Source organism: Leuciscus leuciscus (genome assembly GCF_965113295.1).
Source record: "Leuciscus leuciscus genome assembly, chromosome: 8".
In the NCBI taxonomy this organism is placed as follows: Eukaryota; Metazoa; Chordata; class Actinopteri; order Cypriniformes; family Leuciscidae; genus Leuciscus; species Leuciscus leuciscus.
Window position 1 is genome coordinate 77,805 of NC_138732.1, and position 23,648 is coordinate 101,452.

The 23,648-nt window shown below is 44.5% G+C and overlaps 1 protein-coding gene across 1 annotated transcript in view; it reads left to right on the forward strand.

The window, feature by feature from the left end:
• stag3 (STAG3 cohesin complex component) overlaps window positions 1-20,685 on the forward strand; it is a gene marked incomplete at its 5' end in the record, with an annotated part of 47,847 nt that extends 27,162 nt beyond the window's left edge. Inside the window, 22 exons of the mRNA XM_082178692.1 lie at window positions 1,226-1,305; window positions 1,421-1,528; window positions 1,610-1,694; window positions 4,371-4,473; window positions 4,569-4,669; window positions 5,819-5,911; window positions 6,712-6,804; window positions 9,093-9,293; window positions 10,501-10,568; window positions 10,729-10,816; window positions 10,923-11,009; window positions 11,135-11,227; window positions 12,144-12,303; window positions 12,761-12,891; window positions 13,104-13,205; window positions 13,969-14,099; window positions 14,266-14,382; window positions 14,505-14,647; window positions 14,767-14,848; window positions 19,898-19,966; window positions 20,068-20,161; window positions 20,234-20,685. Of these exons, the coding sequence (XP_082034818.1) occupies window positions 1,226-1,305; window positions 1,421-1,528; window positions 1,610-1,694; window positions 4,371-4,473; window positions 4,569-4,669; window positions 5,819-5,911; window positions 6,712-6,804; window positions 9,093-9,293; window positions 10,501-10,568; window positions 10,729-10,816; window positions 10,923-11,009; window positions 11,135-11,227; window positions 12,144-12,303; window positions 12,761-12,891; window positions 13,104-13,205; window positions 13,969-14,099; window positions 14,266-14,382; window positions 14,505-14,647; window positions 14,767-14,848; window positions 19,898-19,966; window positions 20,068-20,161; window positions 20,234-20,281 (2,277 nt within the window). The 3' untranslated portion in view covers window positions 20,282-20,685. The remainder of the gene's footprint in view (window positions 1-1,225; window positions 1,306-1,420; window positions 1,529-1,609; window positions 1,695-4,370; window positions 4,474-4,568; window positions 4,670-5,818; window positions 5,912-6,711; window positions 6,805-9,092; window positions 9,294-10,500; window positions 10,569-10,728; window positions 10,817-10,922; window positions 11,010-11,134; window positions 11,228-12,143; window positions 12,304-12,760; window positions 12,892-13,103; window positions 13,206-13,968; window positions 14,100-14,265; window positions 14,383-14,504; window positions 14,648-14,766; window positions 14,849-19,897; window positions 19,967-20,067; window positions 20,162-20,233) is intronic.
• Between the last annotated feature and the right edge of the window lie 2,963 nt (window positions 20,686-23,648).

Consider the following 23,648-nt stretch of genomic DNA (forward strand, 5'->3'; position numbering starts at 1 on the left):
GAAGTTCTCAAGGTGAACGCATACCTTCTCTCTAGGGGTCAAACAACTAAAAATCAAGTCAGGAATCTTGGTGTGACACTAGAGTCAGACCTTAGTTTCAGTAGTCATGTCAAAGAAATAACTAAATCAGCATACTATCATCTGAAAAATATTGCAAGAATTAGATGCTTTGTTTCCAGACAAGACTTAGAGAAACTTGTGCATGCTTTCATCACCAGCAGGGTGGATTATTGTAATGGACTCCTCACTGGCCTTCCCAAAAAGACCATAAGACTGTTACAGCTCATACAGAACGCTGCCACTAGGATTCTGAGCAGAACCAGAAAATATGAACATATCACACCAGTCCTCAGGTCTTTACACTGGCTCCCAGTTAGATTTAGGATTGATTTCAAAGTATTATTACTGGTATATAAATCATTCAATGGCCTAGGACCTCAATACATTGCAGATATGCTCACTGAATATAAACCCAACAGATCACTCAGATCATTAGGATCATATCAGCTAGAAATACCAAGGGTTCATTCTAAGCATGGTGAGTCTGCTTTTAGCTATTATGCCAGCCGCAGCTGGAACCAGCTTCCAGAAGAGATCAGATGTGCTCCTACTGTAGTCACATTCAAATCCAGACTCAAAACACTTCTGTTTAGCTATGCATTTACTGAATGAGCACTGTGCCGCTGTTCGTCCGACTGTACTGTATTGTATTTCATTTTATTTTTCTAAACTGTTTTAATTATTCTTGTTTCTTTTTATTATTTTAATTTCTTCTATGTAAAGCACTTTGAATTGCCATTGTGTATGAAATGTGCTATATAAATAAACTTGCCTTGCCTTGCCTTGCCTATGTGTGTGTGGAGTGTGAGTGCAGTGTGTGTTCAGTGTGAGTGCAGTGTGTGTTCAGTGTGAGTGCTGTGTGTGTGTGTGGAGTGTGAGTGCTGTGTGTGTGGAGTGTGAGTGCAGTGTGTGTTCAGTGTGAGTGCTGTGTGTGTGTGTGTGGAGTGTGAGTGCAGTGTGTGTTCAGTGTGAGCGCTGTGTGTGTGTGTGTGGAGAGATGAGGATGATGATGATTGTGTGTGGAGAGTGAGTGCAGTGTATGTTCAGTGTGAGTGCAGTGTGTGTGTGTGTGTGGAGTGCGAGTGCTGTGTGTGTGTGTGTGTGTGTGTGTGTGTGTGTGTGTGGAGAGATGAGGATGATGATGATTGTGTGTGTTTCTCCTCAGGAACGGATGGTGTGTATGATCCTGGATAAAGACTCAGATGTGGCTGTGGAAGCGGTGAAGCTGTTGCTGCTCATCCAACAGTGAGTTTCAGCTGGAGCTTCATCCGGTTCTCAAGAGGAAGTGATGTCACTGCTGAACGCATGTCTATGCTTATAAACATCAGCATTGATGGTGTGTGTGTGTGTGTGTGTGCAGGCAGACAGAAGAGGGCCTGAGTGAAGAGGAGTGCGCTGCTGTGTATCCTCTGGTTTTCTCCACACACCGAGGTCTCGCCTGCGCAGCCGGAGCATTCCTGTACCACACGTACGTTCATCATCATCATCATCATCTCTCCACACACACACACACGTCACGGACCGTCATGTGTTGTGATCTTGTGTGCAGGTTGTGCAGTGTGTTAGACGGGCGCTCAGACAAACGCAGTGTTTCTTTTCTCCGTTTGCTGGCTCATTTCTTCATTAAGAGCGAGGTGAACCACTCAATCCCATCATGCACCTGCTTCTCTCTTTTCTCTCACAGATCACATGATCCGTGTGCATGCAGTGACCGTAAAGTGTTTAGTTTCACTTAAGAATGCATGACTGTTTTTTGCCAAGACTTTTGGTCATGGATTGCTCACTGATTGGTGTGGATGTTTGTACCTGAAGAAAACTAGTGCACACTCACACATCCTCAGAGCACACACCCTCGGAACACACTCACACACCCTCAGAACACACTCACACCCTCAGAACACACTCACACCCTCGGAACACACTCACACACCGTCAGAACACCCTCAGAACACACACCCTAAGAACACCCTCAGAACACACACCCTCAGAACACACTCACACACACTCAGAGCACACACACACACACTCAGAGCACACACACACACCCTCAGAGCACACTCACACACACCCTCAGAGCACACTCACACACCCTCAGAGCACACTCACACACCCTCAGAGCACACTCACACACCCCCTCGGAACACACTCACACACCCTCGGAACACACTCACACCCTCGGAACACACTCACACACCGTCAGAACACCCTCAGAACACACACCCTCAGAACACACTCACACACCCTCAGAGCACACTCACACACCCTCAGAGCACACACACACACCCTCAGAGCACACTCACACACACCCTCGGAACACACTCACACACCCTCAGAACACACTCACACCCTCGGAACACACTCACACACCGTCAGAACACCCTCAGAACACACACCCTAAGAACACCCTCAGAACACACACCCTCAGAACACACTCACACACACTCAGAGCACACACACACACCCTCAGAGCACACACACACCCTCAGAGCACACTCACACACCCTCAGATCACACTCACACACCCTCAGAGCACACTCACACACCCTCAGAGCACACTCACACACACCCTCAGAGCACACTCACACACACCCTCAGAGCACACTCACACACACCCTCGGAACACACTCACACACCCTCGGAACACACTCACACACCCTCAGAACACACTCACACCCTCGGAACACACTCACACACCGTCGGAACACACTCACACACCGTCAGAACACACACCCTCAGAGCACACTCACACACCCTCAGAGCACACTCACACACCCTCAGAGCACACACCCTCAGAACACACTCACACACCCTCAGATCACACTCACACACCCTCAGAGCACACTCACACACCCTCAGAGCACACTCACACACCCTCAGAGCACACTCACACACACCCTCAGAGCACACTCACACACACCCTCGGAACACACTCACACACCCTCGGAACACACTCACACACCCTCAGAACACACTCACACCCTCGGAACACACTCACACACCGTCGGAACACACTCACACACCGTCAGAACACACACCCTCAGAGCACACTCACACACCCTCAGAGCACACTCACACACCCTCAGAGCACACTCACACACCCTCAGAGCACACACCCTCAGAACACACTCACAGAACACACTCACACACCGTCAGAACACCCTCAGAACACACTCACACACCGTCAGAACACCCTCAGAACACACACCCTCAGAACACACACCCTAAGAACACACTCAGAGCACACACACACACACTCAGAGCACACTCACACACCCTCAGAGCACCCTCAGAGCACACTCACACACCCTCAGAGCACACTCCAAGCACACTCAGAGCACACTCACACACCCTCAGAGCACACTCACACACCCTCAGAGCACACTCACACACCCTCAGAGCACACTCACACACCCTCAGAGCACACTCAGAGCACCCTCAGAGCACACTCAGAGCACACTCCAAGCACACTCAGAGCACACTCAGAGCACACTCACACACCCTCAGAGCACCCTCAGATCACACTCACACACACTCAGAGCACACTCACACACCCTCAGAGCACACTCACACACACTCAGAGCACACTCACACACCCTCAGAGCACACTCACACACACTCCGAGCACCCTCAGATCACACTCACACACCCTCAGAGCACACTCACACACACTCCGAGCACACTCCGAGCACACACCCTCAGAGCACACTCACACACCCTCAGAGCACACGCACACACCCTCAGAGCACACGCACACACCCTCAGAGCACACTCAGAGCACCCTCAGAGCACACTCACACACCCTCAGAGCACACGCACACACCCTCAGAGTCAAAGCACACTCACACACCCTCAGAGCACACTCACACACCCTCAGAGTCAGAGCACACTCACACACCCTCAGAGCACACTCAGATCTTTGAGCCAAATGGATTTGAATGCAGAAAGACAAAAAAAAATGTTTTTCATTTGATAATGTGATTACAACGTGGGTCAAGTTATCAACTGCTTAATAATTTAAGTGAACAAAGCATACAGTGATTCACTAGATGTTCATAGAGGATGTTGCCATAATTATAAGAATTCATAAGAACTTATTCATCTTAGTTTCTGCCTTTATAAACCCCAATTTGTTCCTCAATTTTGATGCAAGACAAATTCCTTGTAATTTCATTTTAAATCTGATCGTACGTGCGTTTCATAAATGAGGCTCCTGGTGTTCACGTACTTCACTGTATATTGATATTCTAACCAGATGAACAGCCTGTGACTGTAGATATGTGTGTATTAAATGTCTTCTGTGTGTGTGTCAGTATCATGATCACGCTGCGTATCTAGTCGATAGTCTGTGGGACGTTGCGGGGGTGGAGCTAAAAGACTGGGATGTGATGACATCACTCTTGCTGCAGGAAGGAGGTGAGTGTGTGTGTGTGTGTGTGTGTGTGTGCGCTGCAGGAAGGAGGACGAGTTGGAGAGTGTGCTTATTGACATCATGGTGTGTGTGTGTGCAGGTGTGGAGGACGAGCTGGAGAGTGCGCTGATTGACATCATTATGTGTGCAGTGAGACAGGCAGCCGAGGCCACGCCCCCCCCCTCACGCTCCACCAGGAAGGTGAGAGACGTGTGTGTGTGTGTGTGTGTGTGTGTGTAAGACCTTCAGTACAGCAGCTGGATTATTAACATCTTACAAGACTAATATAGGGCTGCAACTAATGATTATTTAAAAAAATCTATTAATTGGCCAATTATTTCTTTGATTAATCAGATTAACCACCCTGGGCTGGTTTAAACATTTATTTGTAAAGTATGTTATTCCACAATCCAGCCCAATGTTGCCATTCAAATAAATGTGTAAACTGAAGGTGTCTATAATACATACAATGTTACACATTATGCACAAAATAGAAACAATGGCTTGTAAATTGCTAAATTAACTCTATCCCCGCCATTGACGGAATTTCCCAGCAATCCGTGTTTTCACTGTTATACAGTAGGGGGCGCTATTACACATCATCTGAAAGATTAATGAATCTTCTGATCAAAACACAGGAGAAGAAGAAGCAGAAACAAGCGATGGAAGCATTGCTGACGCACATGTAAAATATAAAGCGCTTATCAAACATCTTATAAATTAAACCTGTCTAATGTTCCTGAATGAAATGTTGACCCAGGATGAGCTACAGGACTGAAGCTTTGAGGTGTTGATGGACTCGATCTGTGTTTGATCTGGATGAAGCCTTTGACAAAAAAATTTTCTTTTGCTCAGATATTGTCTTTTTAAGTAAACTTAAAACGTTGGGAGTGGCTGGCAACTTTATTTAAAAAAAACTCTGGTGGGGAAAGAGTTAAAAACTGTATGAACTGTCATTTCTTCACACTATAAATGCTTTTTATAGATCCACTTCCTGCTGTTTTCCATGTACAGTCAGTTTAATATCATGACCTGCACCTGACAGTTACACCAGAGGCTCCTCCTGCAGCCACTCACTCGCTCACATGCGTTTTGTTCATAAAGCATCGTCATGATGTTTTCTGTTCACAGACATCATTAATCTATAACTTAATCTATAATCAAATTAGTTAAATTAATAGTCAAATTAGTCAATTGTTTTCATTATCTATTATTTGTCGTGCAATCAGCATGAGTTCACTTTCAACTCAAAGATTTTCTGTAATCACTCGTTTCAGATTAGTTTATCTCACACGCTTCGCTCAGTTATCATCTTGGCAAACGTGTGTGTGTGTGTGTGTGTGTGTGTAGACTGTGACTGCGCGGGAGAAGCGTCTGCAGGTCCAGGAACGAAGGCGCATCACTAATCACTTCATCCCTGTGTTTCCTCAGTTACTGGCGAAGGTGAGTCTCGAGCGTCATTGATCTCACATGATCATCATCACAGATAGAGATAAATCACTGTTTCTGCCTGTTTTAAGATTCAGATCATCTAGCACAGATTTAAAGGGCTATCGATAGATTACAGCACTCAGTAATGAACCGGTAAAGCACGACTGGTTTGTGTTTGGATGGATTGAAGGCCCTGACACACACACACACACACACACACACACACACACACACACACACACACACACACACACAGCCGGGCCTCACAGACTCTGATTGGCTATTCAGTTTAGTGAACAAGTCAGTGCATGAGAATAAAAGTGAGCGTGAAGACGCACAGGCAGAAGGCTGATATAACTTAACATCATCTCACCTGAGCAGTCCCAACATGTGGATGTGTTTATAATAACATGAGCCGCCGGAGTAAAGTGATTTATATGTGCAGTCCCAGTTTACTCTTGATTCCTGCTGATAAAGATATTTCCCCTCACAGAACATGTGCTAGTCGCCTGTAGTGCGTTTACTGTGTTCAAGATGACACGAGGAGACAGTCAGCTTTCGTCACCACTAGATCTTTTACTGTGTGTGTCGCAAGTGCGCCGCTAAGGGAGGGGGGGGGGGGGGTTAGGATGATTCTAAGGACCCATGCACTTTTGGGGCCCACGGAGATCGATTTTATTAATGGACTGGGTGCGATAGGGGGCCCAACATCATATTCTTTCATAGGGCCCAAAATTGCAAGCAGCACCCCTGCTGTGTCGTGGCCTTCAGACGGAGACGTGATGCAGTCATTAAACTCAGTGTTTCCTCAGTTCTCTGCAGATGTGGGTAAGGTGAGCCGGTTGCTCTCAGCGCCGCTGTTCTTCCAGCTGGAGGTTTACGGCACATCCGGACGCCTGGAGAAAGTAGGAGTTTCTGATCACTGACAGTATATATATATATATATACAGGGTTTTTCCTGCATAGAGAATTATGAGGCGGCCGCCTCCGTCAAATTTCGGGCCGCCTCCGTCTGTCGACAAAAACTCAAGACGGAATCACATGATTAGATAAGTTACCTCTTTTCCACCGACACGATTCCGCAGCGGGTTCACGGCCGGGTTCCATTCCATTCTCAAACCGTTCTGCGCATTTCGACTGCATCAGAATAAGCACGAGCCCGGCCCTGGCCCGAGACGCTCAAGCACAAGTCCGACAGCTCATCAGAATTATGTGATCATCACAAATAAATGATTATTTATTAAACCACAGTGAGTAAAACAACTTTTTTTTAAATACTGAGGCAGGCTCAGGCTGCTCGAACCAGCGCTCGCAAACGAAAGGAGCAATAGCCTATCTAAACCAATTAAATTAAATAAACTTGCAGGTTATCTTACCTCAAAAATGCACGACAGAACATGGCCATTCTTTTTTCAAGTAGTTTCCAACAGTTAAACGAAAATAAAAGTCCAATCAAACGAAAAGTTAGAGCAGTCTTTTACAGAGCATCGTGGAGAAAAAGAATAGCATCCACAGTGTAGCCTAAGGTTTTAACCCAGTCCTCCTCTCTTCTATCACTCTTCCCGCTGCGTTTTAAGTTGGCCATCTGCGATTTTTTCTCTTAATATTCTCCATTATTTGCACATGAGGTGAATCGTGGGTCGCACTGATGGGAAACCTTCTGTGTGTGTGTGCGTGCGTGCGTGTGTGTGTGTGTGTGTGTGTGTGTGTGTGTGTGTGTGTGTGTGTATGTGTGTGTGTGCGTGCGTGCATGAGAGACTGTCATGTCAGTCATATGTCACTGTGTAATTATAAGATTATGAAAGTTATGAGGTTATGAAATGTCTTTCTATGTTTGTTTTTCTATCGTCGTCGTCAGCTTCTCATATTTTTTAATTAATGTCTAAAAATATAAAAAGAAGGATAACCCAAAAAAAGCCAGAGGCCCGGCCCGCATGTGAATTATGACGTGAGAATTGGCCCGAAGCCCGGCCCTAGGGGCATAAATAAGTCAATAATAATAATATTGGCACGTCGGGCTCGGGCTGAAATGCAGGGCTTTAAGCACCTAAACGTGCTTGTCTCAAACGGAGCAAGGTAAATTTCTGCGAAAGCGCACGAGCCCCTGCCCCTCCCCCTTTTCAACATCACCTGTCAGTTATCACAACCTCCACAGACGCACGAAAGTCAAGAAGCACCTTCTCTGCAGCATCGAAGTGCCTTCACTTGTCACAGCCAGGTACCGATACTGTTTTTCTTAAGCTTCGGCTCTCAAACTAGTTAGGTTACTTAAAATATATCCATAGAGCCAGCCTGACTTAGGCAATAGCCGAAATTCTTCTGCCGTTTTTATAAAATAAGCTATCACAAGTAGCAGTCACGTAATTTACTAGTACTGTTTTGTAATTTCATGGCTTACTAATTTCAGTTGTGTAATCGTAGTTTTTTTTTTTGTTTTTTTTTTGCGCTTTATTTACATTCAAGTGATTTACACGGCTTGTCAAATGTTACCAGCTCAGTAACGTTAACATCTGACAGGACAGGTTCAAGTTCATTTTTCTGAGGTGAGGAAACTTTATTTCGAAATAAGTTACGAAAATAACATTAGAATAATGACACTGACATAGCCTGACCACATCTCATCTGACATCAGATACTGAATCAGGTAAAGTTAAGTGTTTTTTTTTTCACCTTCTAGTGGTCATTATACATAAAAAGATGCACCAGATTAATGCATTTATCTTTAAAATGTACGAAATTTTCTTACGGGGGGGCATGCCCCCGGACCCCCCTAGAGGTACCGAGCTATCGGATTTTGCCACCTCCGCCTCATTTTCAGCCAGGAAAAACCCTGTATATATATATATACACACACACGTTCATAAATGTAAATGCCTTGTTCACTCATGAACTGCAACGGTTGCATCTGAATCTGTTGATAAATTACCTTTATAAACTGTTGTTGGAATTTGAAAGTTTTAGCATTAGGTTTAAACTACACATGTGTAATGGTAATTTTAAATGCAACTGGTCACTCTTTTATGCCATACAACATTTTTGATCCTCTATTGGCTTTTGTGCAGTTCCTGCAATGTGATATTTAATAGCAAAAAAACTACAAATATTGTTAGTCATATATATGAGATGCATTCAAATATATCATATTCTGTTGTTCGTGTGTGTGTGTGTGTGTGTGTGTGTGTGTGTGTGTCAGTGTCTGGATCTGCTGCTGTCTCAGGTGTGTGACATTATGCTGAAGCACCGTGAGGAGTGTGTGCTGGAGGCGTGTGTGCGAGTGTTGTGTGCGCTCTGCAGTGACTGTTACTCGTTCTGTGGCCGTGTGGAGAGAGCCGTCAGTCAGATGCTGGATTCCACCGTGGAGAAGTTCAGCTCGAACCTCGCCGAGATCCTGCAGGTACTGAAACTCACCGAGATCCTGCAGGTACTGAAACTCCCCGAGATCCTGCAGGTACTGAAACTCCCCGAGATCCTGCAGGTACTGAAACTCCCCGAGATCCTGCAGGTACTGAAACTCACTGAGATCCTGCAGGTACTGAAACTCACCGAGATCCTGCAGGTACTGATACTCACCGAGATCCTGCAGGTACTGAAACTCACCGAGATCCTGCAGGTACTGAAACTCACCGAGATCCTGCAGGTACTGAAACTCACCGAGATCCTGCAGGTACTGAAACTCACTGAGATCCTGCAGGTACTGAAACTCACTGAGATCCTGCAGGTACTGATACTCACCGAGATCCTGTGGTACTGAAACTCAATCCTCTCTTTATCACATGCTCTGCTTCTGGTTTAGAATAAAACAAATACATCTTAAACAAATAAATGTAGAAATCTACTATTGGACTTCCATTGTTTTGATGGAAATCTAAATATAAAAAAGCATTATTTTTTCTGTGTTAAAGTTCTTTCTGTCCCAGCGTGATCTGCAGAGGTTAGGGTTAGCTAGTTCGGGTAAGGGTTAGTCAGCTGTTCATTTTCTCACAGTTTCTCTTTATGAACAACTTATGAACAAAACTGGAATATCTCATTAAACGCTTGTGAATAAAGCAGCGTTTCCATCCCATGTGTTCAAGAGAACAAAACCATCACTTCCTGGTGTAAAATATCAGTGATAAAAGTCTAAGTTTCTGGAATCGGGCTCTTTTTCCCTCCATCATAAACGAGTGTGTCTCAGAGCGTCAGACGAAACACAGTAAACGCTGTCATGTTCTCTTGCGTTCGGATGCTGGTGTTCGGGAACACACTCGTGTGAGACGCTTCTGGAGGGAATTAAACCAAATCATTCTGATCACACACTTCGACTCCGGCATTTCAGAAACACCAAACCAACATTAAAGATGCTGCGATGCTATTGGTCCACTGTTTACTCCAGTTATCCAATCACAGCCTCCACTGAGGCACATAAGGTTCTGAGGGGTTTATTCTGAACAGGTATTAGAAATGATCCACCTCAATTGAGTGCGTATATGTTTATGCACATTTTAATATTTAAGTGCATCTTTGTGTTTCAATCCAGCGTTTTTTTAATGCAATATTTTTACATTTGCTTAAATACACGGATGTAAACAGCATCAGTTCATAAGTGTGTTTGTGTTTCTCAGGGATCGGCTGATGAAGATGATTTCTACAGAGCAGCTTCCTCTCTGAACGTTCTTGCCATCTTCAGCAGGTGTGTGTGAGTGAGAGAGTATATGTATGTGTGTGTGATTTATGTTAGTATAGTGTTGAAGCATCTTAACAGAGTGTGTGTGTGTGTGTGTGTGTGTGTGTGTGTGTGTGTGTGTGTGTGTGTGTGTGTGTGTGTGTGTGTGTGTGTGTGTGTGTATCAGTGCCAGAGATATGACTGGAAGAAACCTGTTTGAGTTCTGCTTTCAACTGCTGAAGATGGGAGTGGAGACGAGAGAAATCAACGAAAAGGTCCCAGACACATTCTCATCAAACACACATTCACACACACTCTCAGACACACACATGCACAAACTGTCTTATTATGACAATGTAAATTGTGTGTGTGTGTATGTAGCTGATGGTTCCAGCTCTGAAGTGCGCAGCCTTCCATCTGTTTTGGAAAGGAGTGACGATCACGCAACACACTGCAGAAACACACAGGGTGCGTCTCTCTTTCGGTCATGTTCATTCCTCCTGTGTGTGTTCAGAAGCTTTTGCCCTGATGGGTGTGTGAGAGAGTGTGAGGAGTTTGAAGAGTGTTGATCCTGCTAATGTTGTGTCTGTCAGGTGGAGCTGAAGCGTGTGCTGAAGTCTCTCCACTGCTTCTGTGTGGTGTGTGTGAGCTGTCTGTCCGTGGCTCAGAGGCGCGTCAGGAACCAGGTACGGCTCTCTCTGTGTGTGTGTGTGTTACTGTTTAACTATGTGTGTGTGTTTCACTCTCTCTCTGTTTCACTCTCTCTCTGTTTCACTCTCTCTCTGTTTCACTCTCTCTCTGTGTGTGTTTCACTCTCTCTCTGTTTCACTCTCTCTCTGTTTCACTCTCTCTCTGTTTCACTCTCTGTGTTTCACTCTCTCTCTGTTTCACTCTCTCTGTGTGTTTCACTCTCTGTCTCTGTTTCACTCTCTCTGTGTGTGTTTCACTCTCTCTCTGTTTCACTCTCTGTGTGTGTTTCACTCTGTGTGTGTGTTTCACTCTCTGTGTTTCACTCTCTGTGTGTTTCACTCTCTGTGTGTGTTTCACTCTGTTTCTCTCTCTCTGTGTTTCACTTTCTCTCTCTGTTTCACTCTCTCTGTGTTTCACTTTCTCTCTCTGTTTCACTCTCTCTGTGTTTCACTCTCTCTATTTCACTCTCTCTGTGTGTGTTTCACTCCTCTGTTTCACTCTGTGTTTCACTCTCTCTCTGTTTCACTCTCTGTGTGTTTCACTCTGTTTCACTCTCTGTTTCACTCTCTCTCTGTTTCACTCTCTTTGTGTGTGTTTCACTCTCTCTCTGTTTCACTCTCTCTGTGTGTGTTTCACTCTGTGTGTGTGTGTGTGTGTGTGTGTGTGTGTGTGTGTGTGTGTGTGTGTGTGTGTGTGTGTGTGTGTGTGTGTGTGTGTGTGTGTGTGTGTGTGTGTGTGTTAGTGTGAGTGAGTGATTTAGTGTGAGTGAGTGAGAGATCCGATGGACTGATTAATCAGGAGTATCTTGGTAAATGCAAACACTGTATATATTGTGTGTTTTATCACGTTATGTTTGTTCATCGTGTCAGACATCCTTTAGAGCGAATGCTGTGTGTGTGTGTGTTTCTGAAGGCATTTGTGTGTCTATGTGACGTGCTGCTCGTGTTCGGAAGTGTGTGTGAAGGAGAGGGTTCGCCGCTGCAGCGCTTCAGTCCTGACGAGTCTCTGAAAGCAGAAATGGCTTCTTTCATCATCGATTACGTCTTCAGTGACGCCGACGAAGATCTGAACGGTACATGAGTGTGTTCAACAGACCAAACCTAGACACTTAATCAAGCTTTTTTCAAAAGAATGATCTTTTAGCCATTTTTTCCCCATTTGTAACACTGATGAAAAACATCAGTACACATGTACATACACACAGTCTCACCCCCCCCCCCCCCCCCCCCACACACACACACAGACAAACATTGACACACTTGTACACGCACACTCACAGACCCACGTGCGCACACACTCATACACACACACAGACTCACAGACAAATTCATGTACACACAGAGAAACACAACATACTTACACACCTAACACTTTAAAAATGTATCTTTCTCCTCAAGCTGTCGTGTTTGATGAAAACATTCTTACTTGAAGTATTTACACACACGTTGTTGATTCACACTCTGCATTTGAAATGAACTCCTTCATCAGCTGTAATGTGGTGAGCGGTGTGTAATGATGATTGTGTGCAGATGAGGATGAAGAGATGAAGATGGCTGCTTTGCTGCAGAGGAGGATACAGTTGGCTGGATACTGTAAACTCATCATATACGGTGTCCTGGAGCTCAGAGCCGCCACAGACATACTCAAATACTACAATAAGGTGTGTGTGTGTTCATCAGCACATTCAGACAATAGTGTCATTATTCAGATCAGATCAGTGTCTCCAAGCATCTAATCTTACATGAGCTTCTTTTCTTGTTTATTTGGTCCGCTTGTGTTTTTCATTGTTTCTGCTTGTATTATTGTTATTTGTAAGTGGCTTCGGGTAAAATCACCAATATTTAACAAATGTATTGTGTGTTTTTTCTGTAGTTCTACAGGGATTTCGGTGACATCATCAAAGAGACTCTCAGCAAAACCAAGATGATCAGCTCCGTGGAAAGTGCCAGAACTGTGTGCTTGTGTCTGCAGCAGGTGTGTGTGTGTGTTAATATTTGTGGGAGTGCGCGTGAGAGGGAGGGCACATGAGAGGGAGTGCACGTGAGAGGGAGTGTGAGGGAGTGAGTGCGCGCGTGAGAGGGAGTGTGAGGGAGTGAGTGCGTGTGAGGGAGGGAGGGAGTGAGTGCGTGTGAGAGGGAGTGAGTGCGTGTGAGGGAGGGAGTGAGTGCGCGTGAGAGGGAGTGAATGCGCGTGAGAGGGAGTGAGTGCGCGTGAGAGGGAGTGCGCGTGAGAGGGAGTGCGCGTGAGAGGGAGTGCGCGTGAGAGGGAGTGCGCGTGTGAGGGAGTGAGTGCGCGTGTGAGAAGGAGTGAGCGTGAGGGAGTGCACGTGTGAGGGAGTGCGCGTGAGTGCGCATGAGGGAGTGAGGGAGTGCACATGTGAGGGAGTGAGTGCGCGTGAGAGTGAGTGCGCGCGTGAGGGAGTGCGCGCGAGGGAGTGCGCATGAGAGGGAGAGTGAGTGAGTGCGTGTGAGGGAGTGCACATGAGAGGGAGTGAGGGAGTGTGCGTGAGAGGGAGGGAGTGCACGTGAGAGGGAGGGAGGGAGTGCACGTGAGAGGGAGGGAGTGAGTGCGCGTGAGAGGGAGTGAGTGCGCGTGAGTGAGTGAGGGAGTGAGTGCGCATGAGGGAGTGAGTGCGTGTGAGAGGGAGTGTTTGTGTGAGTGTGATTATGAGTGTGTGTAGTTTCAGTCAGCAACCTCTGCATCATCTCTCTTCATTGTCATGTGTGTGTGAGAGCAGCTCTTCTCAGGGCTTGAGCAGGACTGTCGTGATGAAGAGATGATGGAGATCAGATCTCTTGCAAAGAAACTGGCGGTGAACTTCAGCATCAACCTTCGTGTCGTCCGCGAGCCGCTGCTGGCGTTACACCAGTGCGTTCATCACTCTCTAACTGGTTTCTGTTTCTCTGACTGGTGTCTGTCTCTCTCTCACTGGTTTCTGTCGTTCTCTCACTGGTTTCTGTCTCTCTCTCACTGGTTTCTGTCGTTCTCTCACTGGTTTCTGTCGTTCTCACACTGGTTTCTCTGGTTTGCGTAGGGACGGCATCCGTTTTGCCAGTCAAGGGCTTGATAAGGGCGACTTGATGAATCTGAGTTTTCTGGAGATTCTCAGTGAATTCAGTTTCAAACTCCTGCAGCCTGAACGCAAGCAGCTGTGAGTATCACTGACATCACTGATCATGTGACTCATGTTTGAGTTCATCAGTGTGATGTTTCTCTCTCCCTCTCTCTCTCTCTCTCTCTCTCTCTCTCTTTCTCTCTCTCTCTCTCCTCCAGGGCGGCGGATCTGCGTCGCGTTTGTTCCTCGGTCCTGAACTGTGACTTTGTGAGGATGTACGAACGATCTCTGACTGCAGGATCGAAAGAAACGCCAGCGTCTGCTGCTCAAACACCCAGGAGAAAACGCAGACGCACACAGAGTTAGTGCATGCACACACACATCGACACTCTCACTCACACACACACACACACTCTCTCTCTCTCACGCAAACATTCATGTGTGCAAATATTCTATATTCAGATGTATGTGTGTGTGCAGGTTTGGTCGGTGCTGTGGAAACTGCAGCTGTGATCTCACACATTCGTCGCGATGACATGGACGACAATGATTTCACAGACGAGTATAACACTTTAAACATTCATTTATATCCAAGCTACAAATAGGATGTAAATAATGGTGCGTTCAAGTCATCTCGTAAAAATTTTATTCACGAGTTGAACATGAACACCACCACAATGTCGTAAATACGAGTGGGAAGTTCGGGATTTTCTTTAAGCCCCGATCTTTACGAGTTGGGTGCGTGTCAGTGAGAAATATGGTGTAATACCACAATACTTAAAGGTATTTAGCAGTGATATTATCAGATTTTTCTATTTACAGTCAAGTAAGCTAATTGCCTGCACAGAATATGATGGCATTATAAAATGTAATATGTGACCCTGGACCACAAAACCAGTCACATGGGTTTAATTAAGATTTATACATCACATGAAAGCTTTCCATTGATGTATGTTTTGTTTGGATATGACAATATTTGGTCGAGATACAACCATCTGAAAATCTGGAATCTGAGGGAGCAAAAAAAAAATCTAAACATTGAGAAAATCTCCTTTAAAGTTGTTCATTAATGTTGGCAATTGTGTTGCATTCACTCACAAAAATAAATGTTTTATATATTTACGGTAGGAAATTTTAAAAACCTGCGCTTCTGCCTCCACCTAAAGCCTGTTATTTGTTTTGCAAAAATCCACCGCTCCCGGTTCTTCTGGTCCAATCAGCGCCGGGCTGTGTGAGATCTGACTCTAACCCTAACCCTAACCCACGCCACAGAGCCCCCCCCTCCCCCCTCGCACACGTTACAATATCACATGCACACGCCTGAAGTTCGCAGGTGTGTTGGATTGAGGAAGCGTGATGGTGGAGAGAAAACCTACTAACAAGCTTCCAGTTCCTCAGTTATTGCTATCTATGGGTCAATTAGCCAGGTCAGCCTAAGCCTAACCCTAACCCAGGGCAGCCTTAGCCTAAGCCTAACCCTAACCCTTCCTCCGAGTCCATGGTGTTGGTGGATGCTGAAGAGACGGGCGCGCTCACAGAAGATCTGGTGCACACGCACTGATGAGCACGAAGTCAAGTCAAGTCAAGTCAAGTTTATTTGTATAGCGCTTTTCACAATACAGATTGTATCAAAGCAGCTTCACAGTATTAAATTAAAATAATACAACAAAGTTTGTTTCAAGAGGAATTTATTGATTGATAAAATTAAATTAAATATCCCCAAAATATCCCCAACTGAGCAAGCCAAAGGCAACAGTGGCAAGGAACCGAAAAACTCCATCAAGTGACCTAATGGTGTCCTAAAACTCCATCAGGTGACCTAATGGAGGAAAAAAAACCTTGGGAGAACCCAGGCTCAGTCGGGGGCCAGTTCTCCTCTGGCATTTATGAGCTAGAGGCCGGATTGTAGTTTGAACTGTAGGATTATATGAATGCCTGGCTGAAGAGATGCGACTTTAATCTAGTTTTAAACTGGGAGAGCGAGTCTGAGCAACGAACAGTATCAGGAAGACTATTCCAGAGTTTTAGAGCCAAATGTGAAAATGCTCTCCCTCCTTTGGTGGTTCTGGATATCCTAGGTATGACCAAAAGCCTTGAATTTAGTGATCTTAAAGAGCGCGATGGATTATAGGGTGATAGAAGATCCGTTAAATAGACTGGAGCTAAGCCGTTTAGGGCTTTATAAGTCAGTAGCAATATCTTATAATTAATACGGAGCTTTATAGGTAACCAATGCAGTGATGATAAAATCGGTGTTATATGATCATATTTTCTTGATCTCGTAAGAACTCTAGCGGTGGCATTTTGGACTAACTGTAGCTTGTTTATTGAGGATGCAGGACAACCAGCTAATAAAGCATTACAGTAATCCAGTCTCGAGGTCATGAATGCATGAACTAACTTTTCTGCATCAGAAACTGATAGCATATTACGTAGCTTAGCAATGTTTCTAAGGTGGAAAAAGGCTGTTTTTGTAACATATGAAATATGATTTTCAAAAGACAGGTTGCAATCGAGTATAACACCCAGGTCTTTTACTGTAGAGGATAAAGTAACAGGACATCCTATGATGTTAAAGTTGTATTGTGCGAGGTTTTGTGGGTGGTTTTTTGAACCGATAAGTATTACCTCTGTCTTGTCTGGATTTAATAAAAGAAAATTACGCGTCATCCAATCTTTTATATCTTTAACACACTCTGTCAATTTGGAAAATTTAGCGTTTTCATCCGGCCGTGATGAAATATATATTTGAGTGTCATCAGCATAACAATGGAAACTAATTCCATGTTTCCTTATAATATTTCCAAGTGGCATCATATATATTGAAAATAACAGAGGGCCTAATACAGATCCCTGCGGCACTCCATAGTTTTCTGGGGTTATGATCGATTTTTCTCCATTTAAATAGACAAAATGGTAGCGGTCAGATAGGTATGATTTGAACCAGCTTAGTGCTTGTCCTTGAACACCAGTATAATTTTGTAGTCGATCTAAGAGTATTGTGTGATCTATAGTATCGAACGCAGCACTAAGATCAAGTAAAACTAGTATTGAGATACAGCCTTGGTCAGAAGCTAAAAGTAAATCATTTGTGATTTTAACGAGCGCAGTTTCAGTGCTATGATGCGGTCTGAATCCAGACTGAAACTTTTCATAGATATCATTTTGTTGCAAGAAAGAGCCCAGTTGAGCGGACACCACTTTTTCTAATATTTTAGACATAAATGGAAGATTTGAAATGGGTCTATAATTTGCTAGATTATTATGATCTAATTGTGGTTTCTTAATGAGAGGTTTTATAACTGCCAGTTTAAATGTTCTTGGAACATGACCTAAAGATAAAGACGAGTTAATAATATTGAGGAGAGGCTCTTCCACTACAGGTAACACTTCTTTCAGTAGTTTAGTTGGTATAGGATCTAATAAACATGTTGTTGTTTTAGATGAAGTGATAAGTTTATTTAACTCTTTTTGTTCTATAGTTGTAAAGCACTGTAATTGTTCTTGCGGGGTGATAATTGAAGCTGAATTATAAGGCGCGATTGAAGATTGAACGTTTACAATTGTGGTTCTGATGCTTTCTATTTTCTCAGTGAAGAAGTTCATGAAATCATTACTACTGAACTGTAACGGGATATTTTGTTTGGGTGACGTCTGTTTATTTGTTAGTCTAGCCACGGTGTTAAATAAAAACCTTGGATTGTTTTGGTTGTTTTCTATTAGTTTGCGGAGGTGCTCAGCCCTGGCCGCTTTTAGGGCCTTTTTATAACGTGACATACTGTCTTTCCACGCGATTCTAAAGACCTCTAAATTAGTTTGTTTCCATTTACGCTCTAAAATACGGGTTTCTCTCTTTAAAACATGCGTAGTATTGTTATACCATGGTGCTTTATTTTTCTCTCTGACCTTTTTTAATTTAATAGGTGCAACCACATCCAATGTTCTAGAGAGAATGGTGCTCATAGTGCTAGTTAGTTCTTCTAGTTCATCTGTTTGTTTGGGTTCAGGCAGCAGCTGAGACAGATTAGATAAGCAATTTGAGAAATTATCTATGGTGGATGGGAGGATTGTTCTGCCTGGTTGATAACGCGACGCCGCATGACATATTACAGCAGTACGTAATATGCAAGTTACCATGTAGTGATCAGTGACTTCATCACTTTGTGGAATGATATCTATATCGGTTGGATCGGTTCCATGTGATATAATTAAATCGAGTGTATGATTAAGACGATGAGTTGGTCCGGTGACGTTTTGCTTGACCCCAAATGAATTTAATAAATCTGTAAACGCAGCTCCTAACGCATCATTTGGATTATCTACGTGTATGTTAAAATCTCCAACAATTAATGCTTTATCGACATTGACTAATAGGTCTGAGAGAAAATCTGCAAACTCTTTTAGGAAATCAGCGTAAGGCCCTGGCGGTCTATATACGGTAGCCAAGGCTAGAGATAATAGGGATGTTTTTCTAACATCTAAGAGCGTAACATTTAGTACAAGTACTTCAAATGAAATAAACTTATAACCCGTTTTCTGAGTAACATTTAGAATATCTCTATAAATGGTTGCAACACCTCCGCCACGACCAATCAGACGGGGCTCATGCTTATAACAGTATCCAGGAGGAGTAGACTCATTAATACCGAAATAATCATTTGGTTTAAGCCAGGTTTCAGTAAGGCAAAGTATATCGAAGCTATTATCTGTGACTATTTCATTTACAATAACTGCCTTAGGTGTGAGTGATCTAATGTTTAGAAGACCTAGCTTTAGAAATAGTTTTTGTTTACTAATAGCAACATTTTCTGTTTTAATAACAATTAGACTTTTCCTAGATCCTGCATTAGATTTATTATTTGATCTCACTAAACGAGGAATAGACACGGTTTCTATGCAACCGTTAGGGTTTCTATCGAACTCGATGGGAGGGGCACGGGAGTCCCCTCAATCTGCCAGACTTGCCGACTGCAGCTTTAATATCCTAATGATTTTTGGCATAAAAGAAAAATCTATCATTTTGACCCATACAATGTATTGTTGGCCATTGCCACATATAAACTTGTGCGACTGTGACTGGTTTTGTGATCCAGGCTCACATATGTAACGCTAAAGTTTGCAGCGGCTTCATAGATTCATTAAAAACACCTGATGCACATTTCTTTGTTCTTCATTTTCTAGAACTAGAGTTTAAAGGGATAGTTCACACAAAAATGAAAATTGTGTCATCACTTACTCAACCTCATGTTGTTCCAAACCTGTGTGAGTTTCTTTCTTCTGTTGAACACAAAAGAAGATATCGTCTTGCTGAGCCTTAAGAGCCTTGCTGTATCTTTGTGTAATTAATAAGAGAAAGTGCTCCGCCATCTCACTTCGACGAGAGGGTCTTGAACACACGTGACGTCATAAACACGCCTTCCCACCTCGTACGCACGAACTTCCCAGGAGGACTCGAACGCACCAAAACACACGTGCTACAAATGATGATATGAGGACACAGCTCATGTGATGAAGAGTTTCTCACCTTCCTCTCATACAGCAGTGACATCAGTCTAACACTGAAGCTGAAATCATATCAATATCTGTGAATAATCCCTCATGTGTGCGGCAGGTTCCTGAGGAAGAGTGTGAGACAGCGGTTCAGTCCTCTCACTCAGAGCGTCCAGTCGCATCTCAGCACGTGAGTTCTGCTCTTCTGCTGCGGTCCAGTCACTCGTGTGCAGAACAGTGTTTCAGTAACTGTGTGTGTGTGTGTGTGTGTGTGTGTGTGTGTGTGCTCAGACTCTCTCTGGCTCATGAAGATCATTCAGAGGATGAAGAGGAGCCAGAAATAGAAGATTACGATGATGAAGACTCTGAGACGGGCTTCACTCTGGTGAGTTAAACACACAGGATGATGAACTGATGATGTCATCATCTTCTTCATCCTCTTCCTCTGTTCCCTCAGCCGTCCACTCACGGCTCCGCCAGCTTCCTGGAGGACCTGTTTCACTGATGACATCCTCATCTCCTCTTCATCATCATCATCCTCTGGAGGATCTGTTTCACTGACGACATCATCTCCTGTTTCACTAAGAGCCGGACAGCAACGCTCGGATTCACCAAAACATTACAGATGTTTTGTTACTGCAGCTGTTAGTGGTGTTTAATATCTCTGTTCCTGTCACTGATGATGATGTCACTGATGCTGATGATGATGTTCCTGTCACTGATGTTCCTGTCACTGATGCTGATGTTCCTGTCACTGATGCTGATGTTGATGTTGCTGTCACTAACCCTGATTTGATTGAGAAGAGCAAGAAAACCAAAAGAAAAACCTGTTTGATTTCATGATGTTGTTTAAAGTGTTACATCACAGTTTTGTTTATTATCCCTGTTAAAAATAAAAAATAAATCACATTTATTTCTCTTCTGTATGTATTTTTTAGATTTTAGATTTACCAGTCAGTCACATTATTATTATTATTGCATCCGGTGTATATTTAGTCAGTTTGTAATCAAACACACTGAACAGATATAGAGCAATACAGTCTTCTACACACACACACACACACACAGAGAACATGAACTGTACACATGACAACAGTGACTCTGCTTTGATTACATTCTGCCTCTTCAGGCCTTACAGAAAAGGATTTATTTTTTCTTTTCTTTCTTACAATGAGCTTAACTATGAAGATGTGTGTTCACCATAGGCACATGACATGTGTGTGTTCTCCATAGGCACATGACGTGTGTGTGTTCACCATAGGCACATGACGTGTGTGTGTTCACCATAGGCACATGACATGTGTGTGTTCTCCATAGGCACATGACGTGTGTGTGTTCACCATAGGCACATGACGTGTGTGTGTTCACCATAGGCACATGACGTGTGTGTGTTCACCATAGGCACATGACATGTGTGTGTTCTCCATAGGCACATGACGTGTGTGTGTTCACCATAGGCACATGACGTGTGTGTGTTCACCATAGGCACATGACGTGTGTGTGTTCACCGTAAGGCTTGTTGGACTTCATGCAGCTCTGCGCAGACCGATCGGCGGCTGACTTGAAGCAGTGCATGCCGGTTAGAAATTTTGTCCGACTTGATACAGCGCCGACGCCACGTGACTGTGGCGTATGCCATCAAAGTACCACGAGAGCGATTCGAGAGTAGCCGGAGAACTCAGCCAGCACAGCTTCTCAAGAGCGGCTGCACTGGGCTGCATGAGCTCTGATGACGACACAGCTGTTCCACTATTGGCCGGATTCACGGCATGACAACGATCATGTGTGTTTCGTGTTTATTCGAACACCTTTAGTTCCTCTAAAGCTCACCAATAAAAATGTTATAACAGTGAACACTCTTTTCATGTCGTTGCGACGTTATATTGTGTCATGTTTATCAAATTAAAACTGATTAAAAAACGTAGACTCCACTTCATTGATAGTAGCTTATGTTGAACTTTATTATTGTTCAAACAGACGCTGTATGAAGCAGTACATAAAGTATTGAATGAAAATGTCTCTGAAACATCTGTGTATTATTTGGCAAATATTGCATTTATTTCACTGCAGCTGTGGTAAAGTACGCGAACACCACGTGAGCGGTCACTAGGGGAACCAGAAAGTGTCCGGCTTCACGTCTCCGTTTGCAGCTCCTCCCCGCCTGCACGCGGCTACTCTCGCCGATCGGTTACATCCAGCCGCAGCCGATGTCGAACACAACTAAAGTGTGTGTTCACCATAGGCACATGACGTGTGTTCACCATAGGCACATGACGTGTGTGTTCACCATAGGCACATGACGTGTGTTCACCATAGGCACATGAGGTGTGTTCACCATAGGCACATGAGGTGTGCTCACCATAGGTACATGACGTGTGTGTTCACCATAGGCACATGAGGTGTGTTCACCATAGGCACATGAGGTGTGCTCACCATAGGCACATGACGTGTGTGTTCACCATAGGCACATGACGTGTGTGTTCACCATAGGCACATGAGGTGTGTTCACCATAGGTACATGACGTGTGTGTTCACCATAGGCACATGAGGTGTGTTCACCATAGGCACATGACGTGGGTTCACCATAGGCACATGACGTGTGTGTTCACCATAGGCACATGACGTGTGTGTTCACCATAGGCACATGAGGTGTGTTCACCATAGGCACATGAAGTGTGTTCACCATAGGCACATGACGTGTGTGTGTTCACCATAGGCACATGACGTGTGTTCACCATAGGTACATGACGTGTGTGTTCACCATAGGCACATGAGGTGTGTTCACCATAGGTACATGACGTGTGTGTTCACCATAGGCACATGAGGTGTGTTCACCATAGGCACATGACATGTGTGTGTTCACCATAGGCACATGACGTGTGTGTTCACCATAGGCACATGACGTGTGTGTTCACCATAGTCACATGAGGTGTGTTCACCATAGGCACATGAAGTGTGTTCACCATAGGCACATGACGTGTGTTCACCATAGGCACATGAGGTGTGCTCACCATAGGCACATGACGTGTGTGTTCACCATAGGCACATGACGTGTGTGTTCACCATAGGCACATGAGGTGTGTTCACCATAGGCACATGAGGTGTGTTCACCATAGGCACATGACGTGTGTGTTCACCATAGGTACATGAAGTGTGTTCACCATAGGCACATGAGGTGTGTTCACCATAGGCACATGAAGTGTGTTCACCATAGGCACATGACGTGTGTTCACCATAGGTACATGACGTGTGTGTTCACCATAGGCACATGAGGTGTGTTCACCATAGGCACATGACGTGTGTGTTCACCATAGGCACATGACGTGTGTTCACCATAGGTACATGACGTGTGTGTTCACCATAGGCACATGAGGTGTGTTCACCATAGGCACATGACGTGTGTTCACCATAGGCACATGACGTGTGTGTTCACCATAGGCACATGACGTGTGTGTTCACCATAGGCACATGAGGTGTGTTCACCATAGGCACATGAAGTGTGTTCACCATAGGCACATGACGTGTGTTCACCATAGGTACATGACGTGTGTTCACCATAGGCACATGAGGTGTGTTCACCATAGGCACATGACGTGTGTTCACCATAGGCACATGAAGTGTGTTCACCATAGGCACATGACGTGTGTTCACCATAGGTACATGACGTGTGTGTTCACCATAGGCACATGAGGTGTGTTCACCATAGGCACATGACGTGTGTTCACCATAGGTACATGACGTGTGTGTTCACCATAGGCACATGAGGTGTGTTCACCATAGGCACATGAAGTGTGTTCACCATAGGCACATGACATGTGTGTGTTCACCATAGGCACATGACGTGTGTGTTCACCATAGGCACATGACGTGTG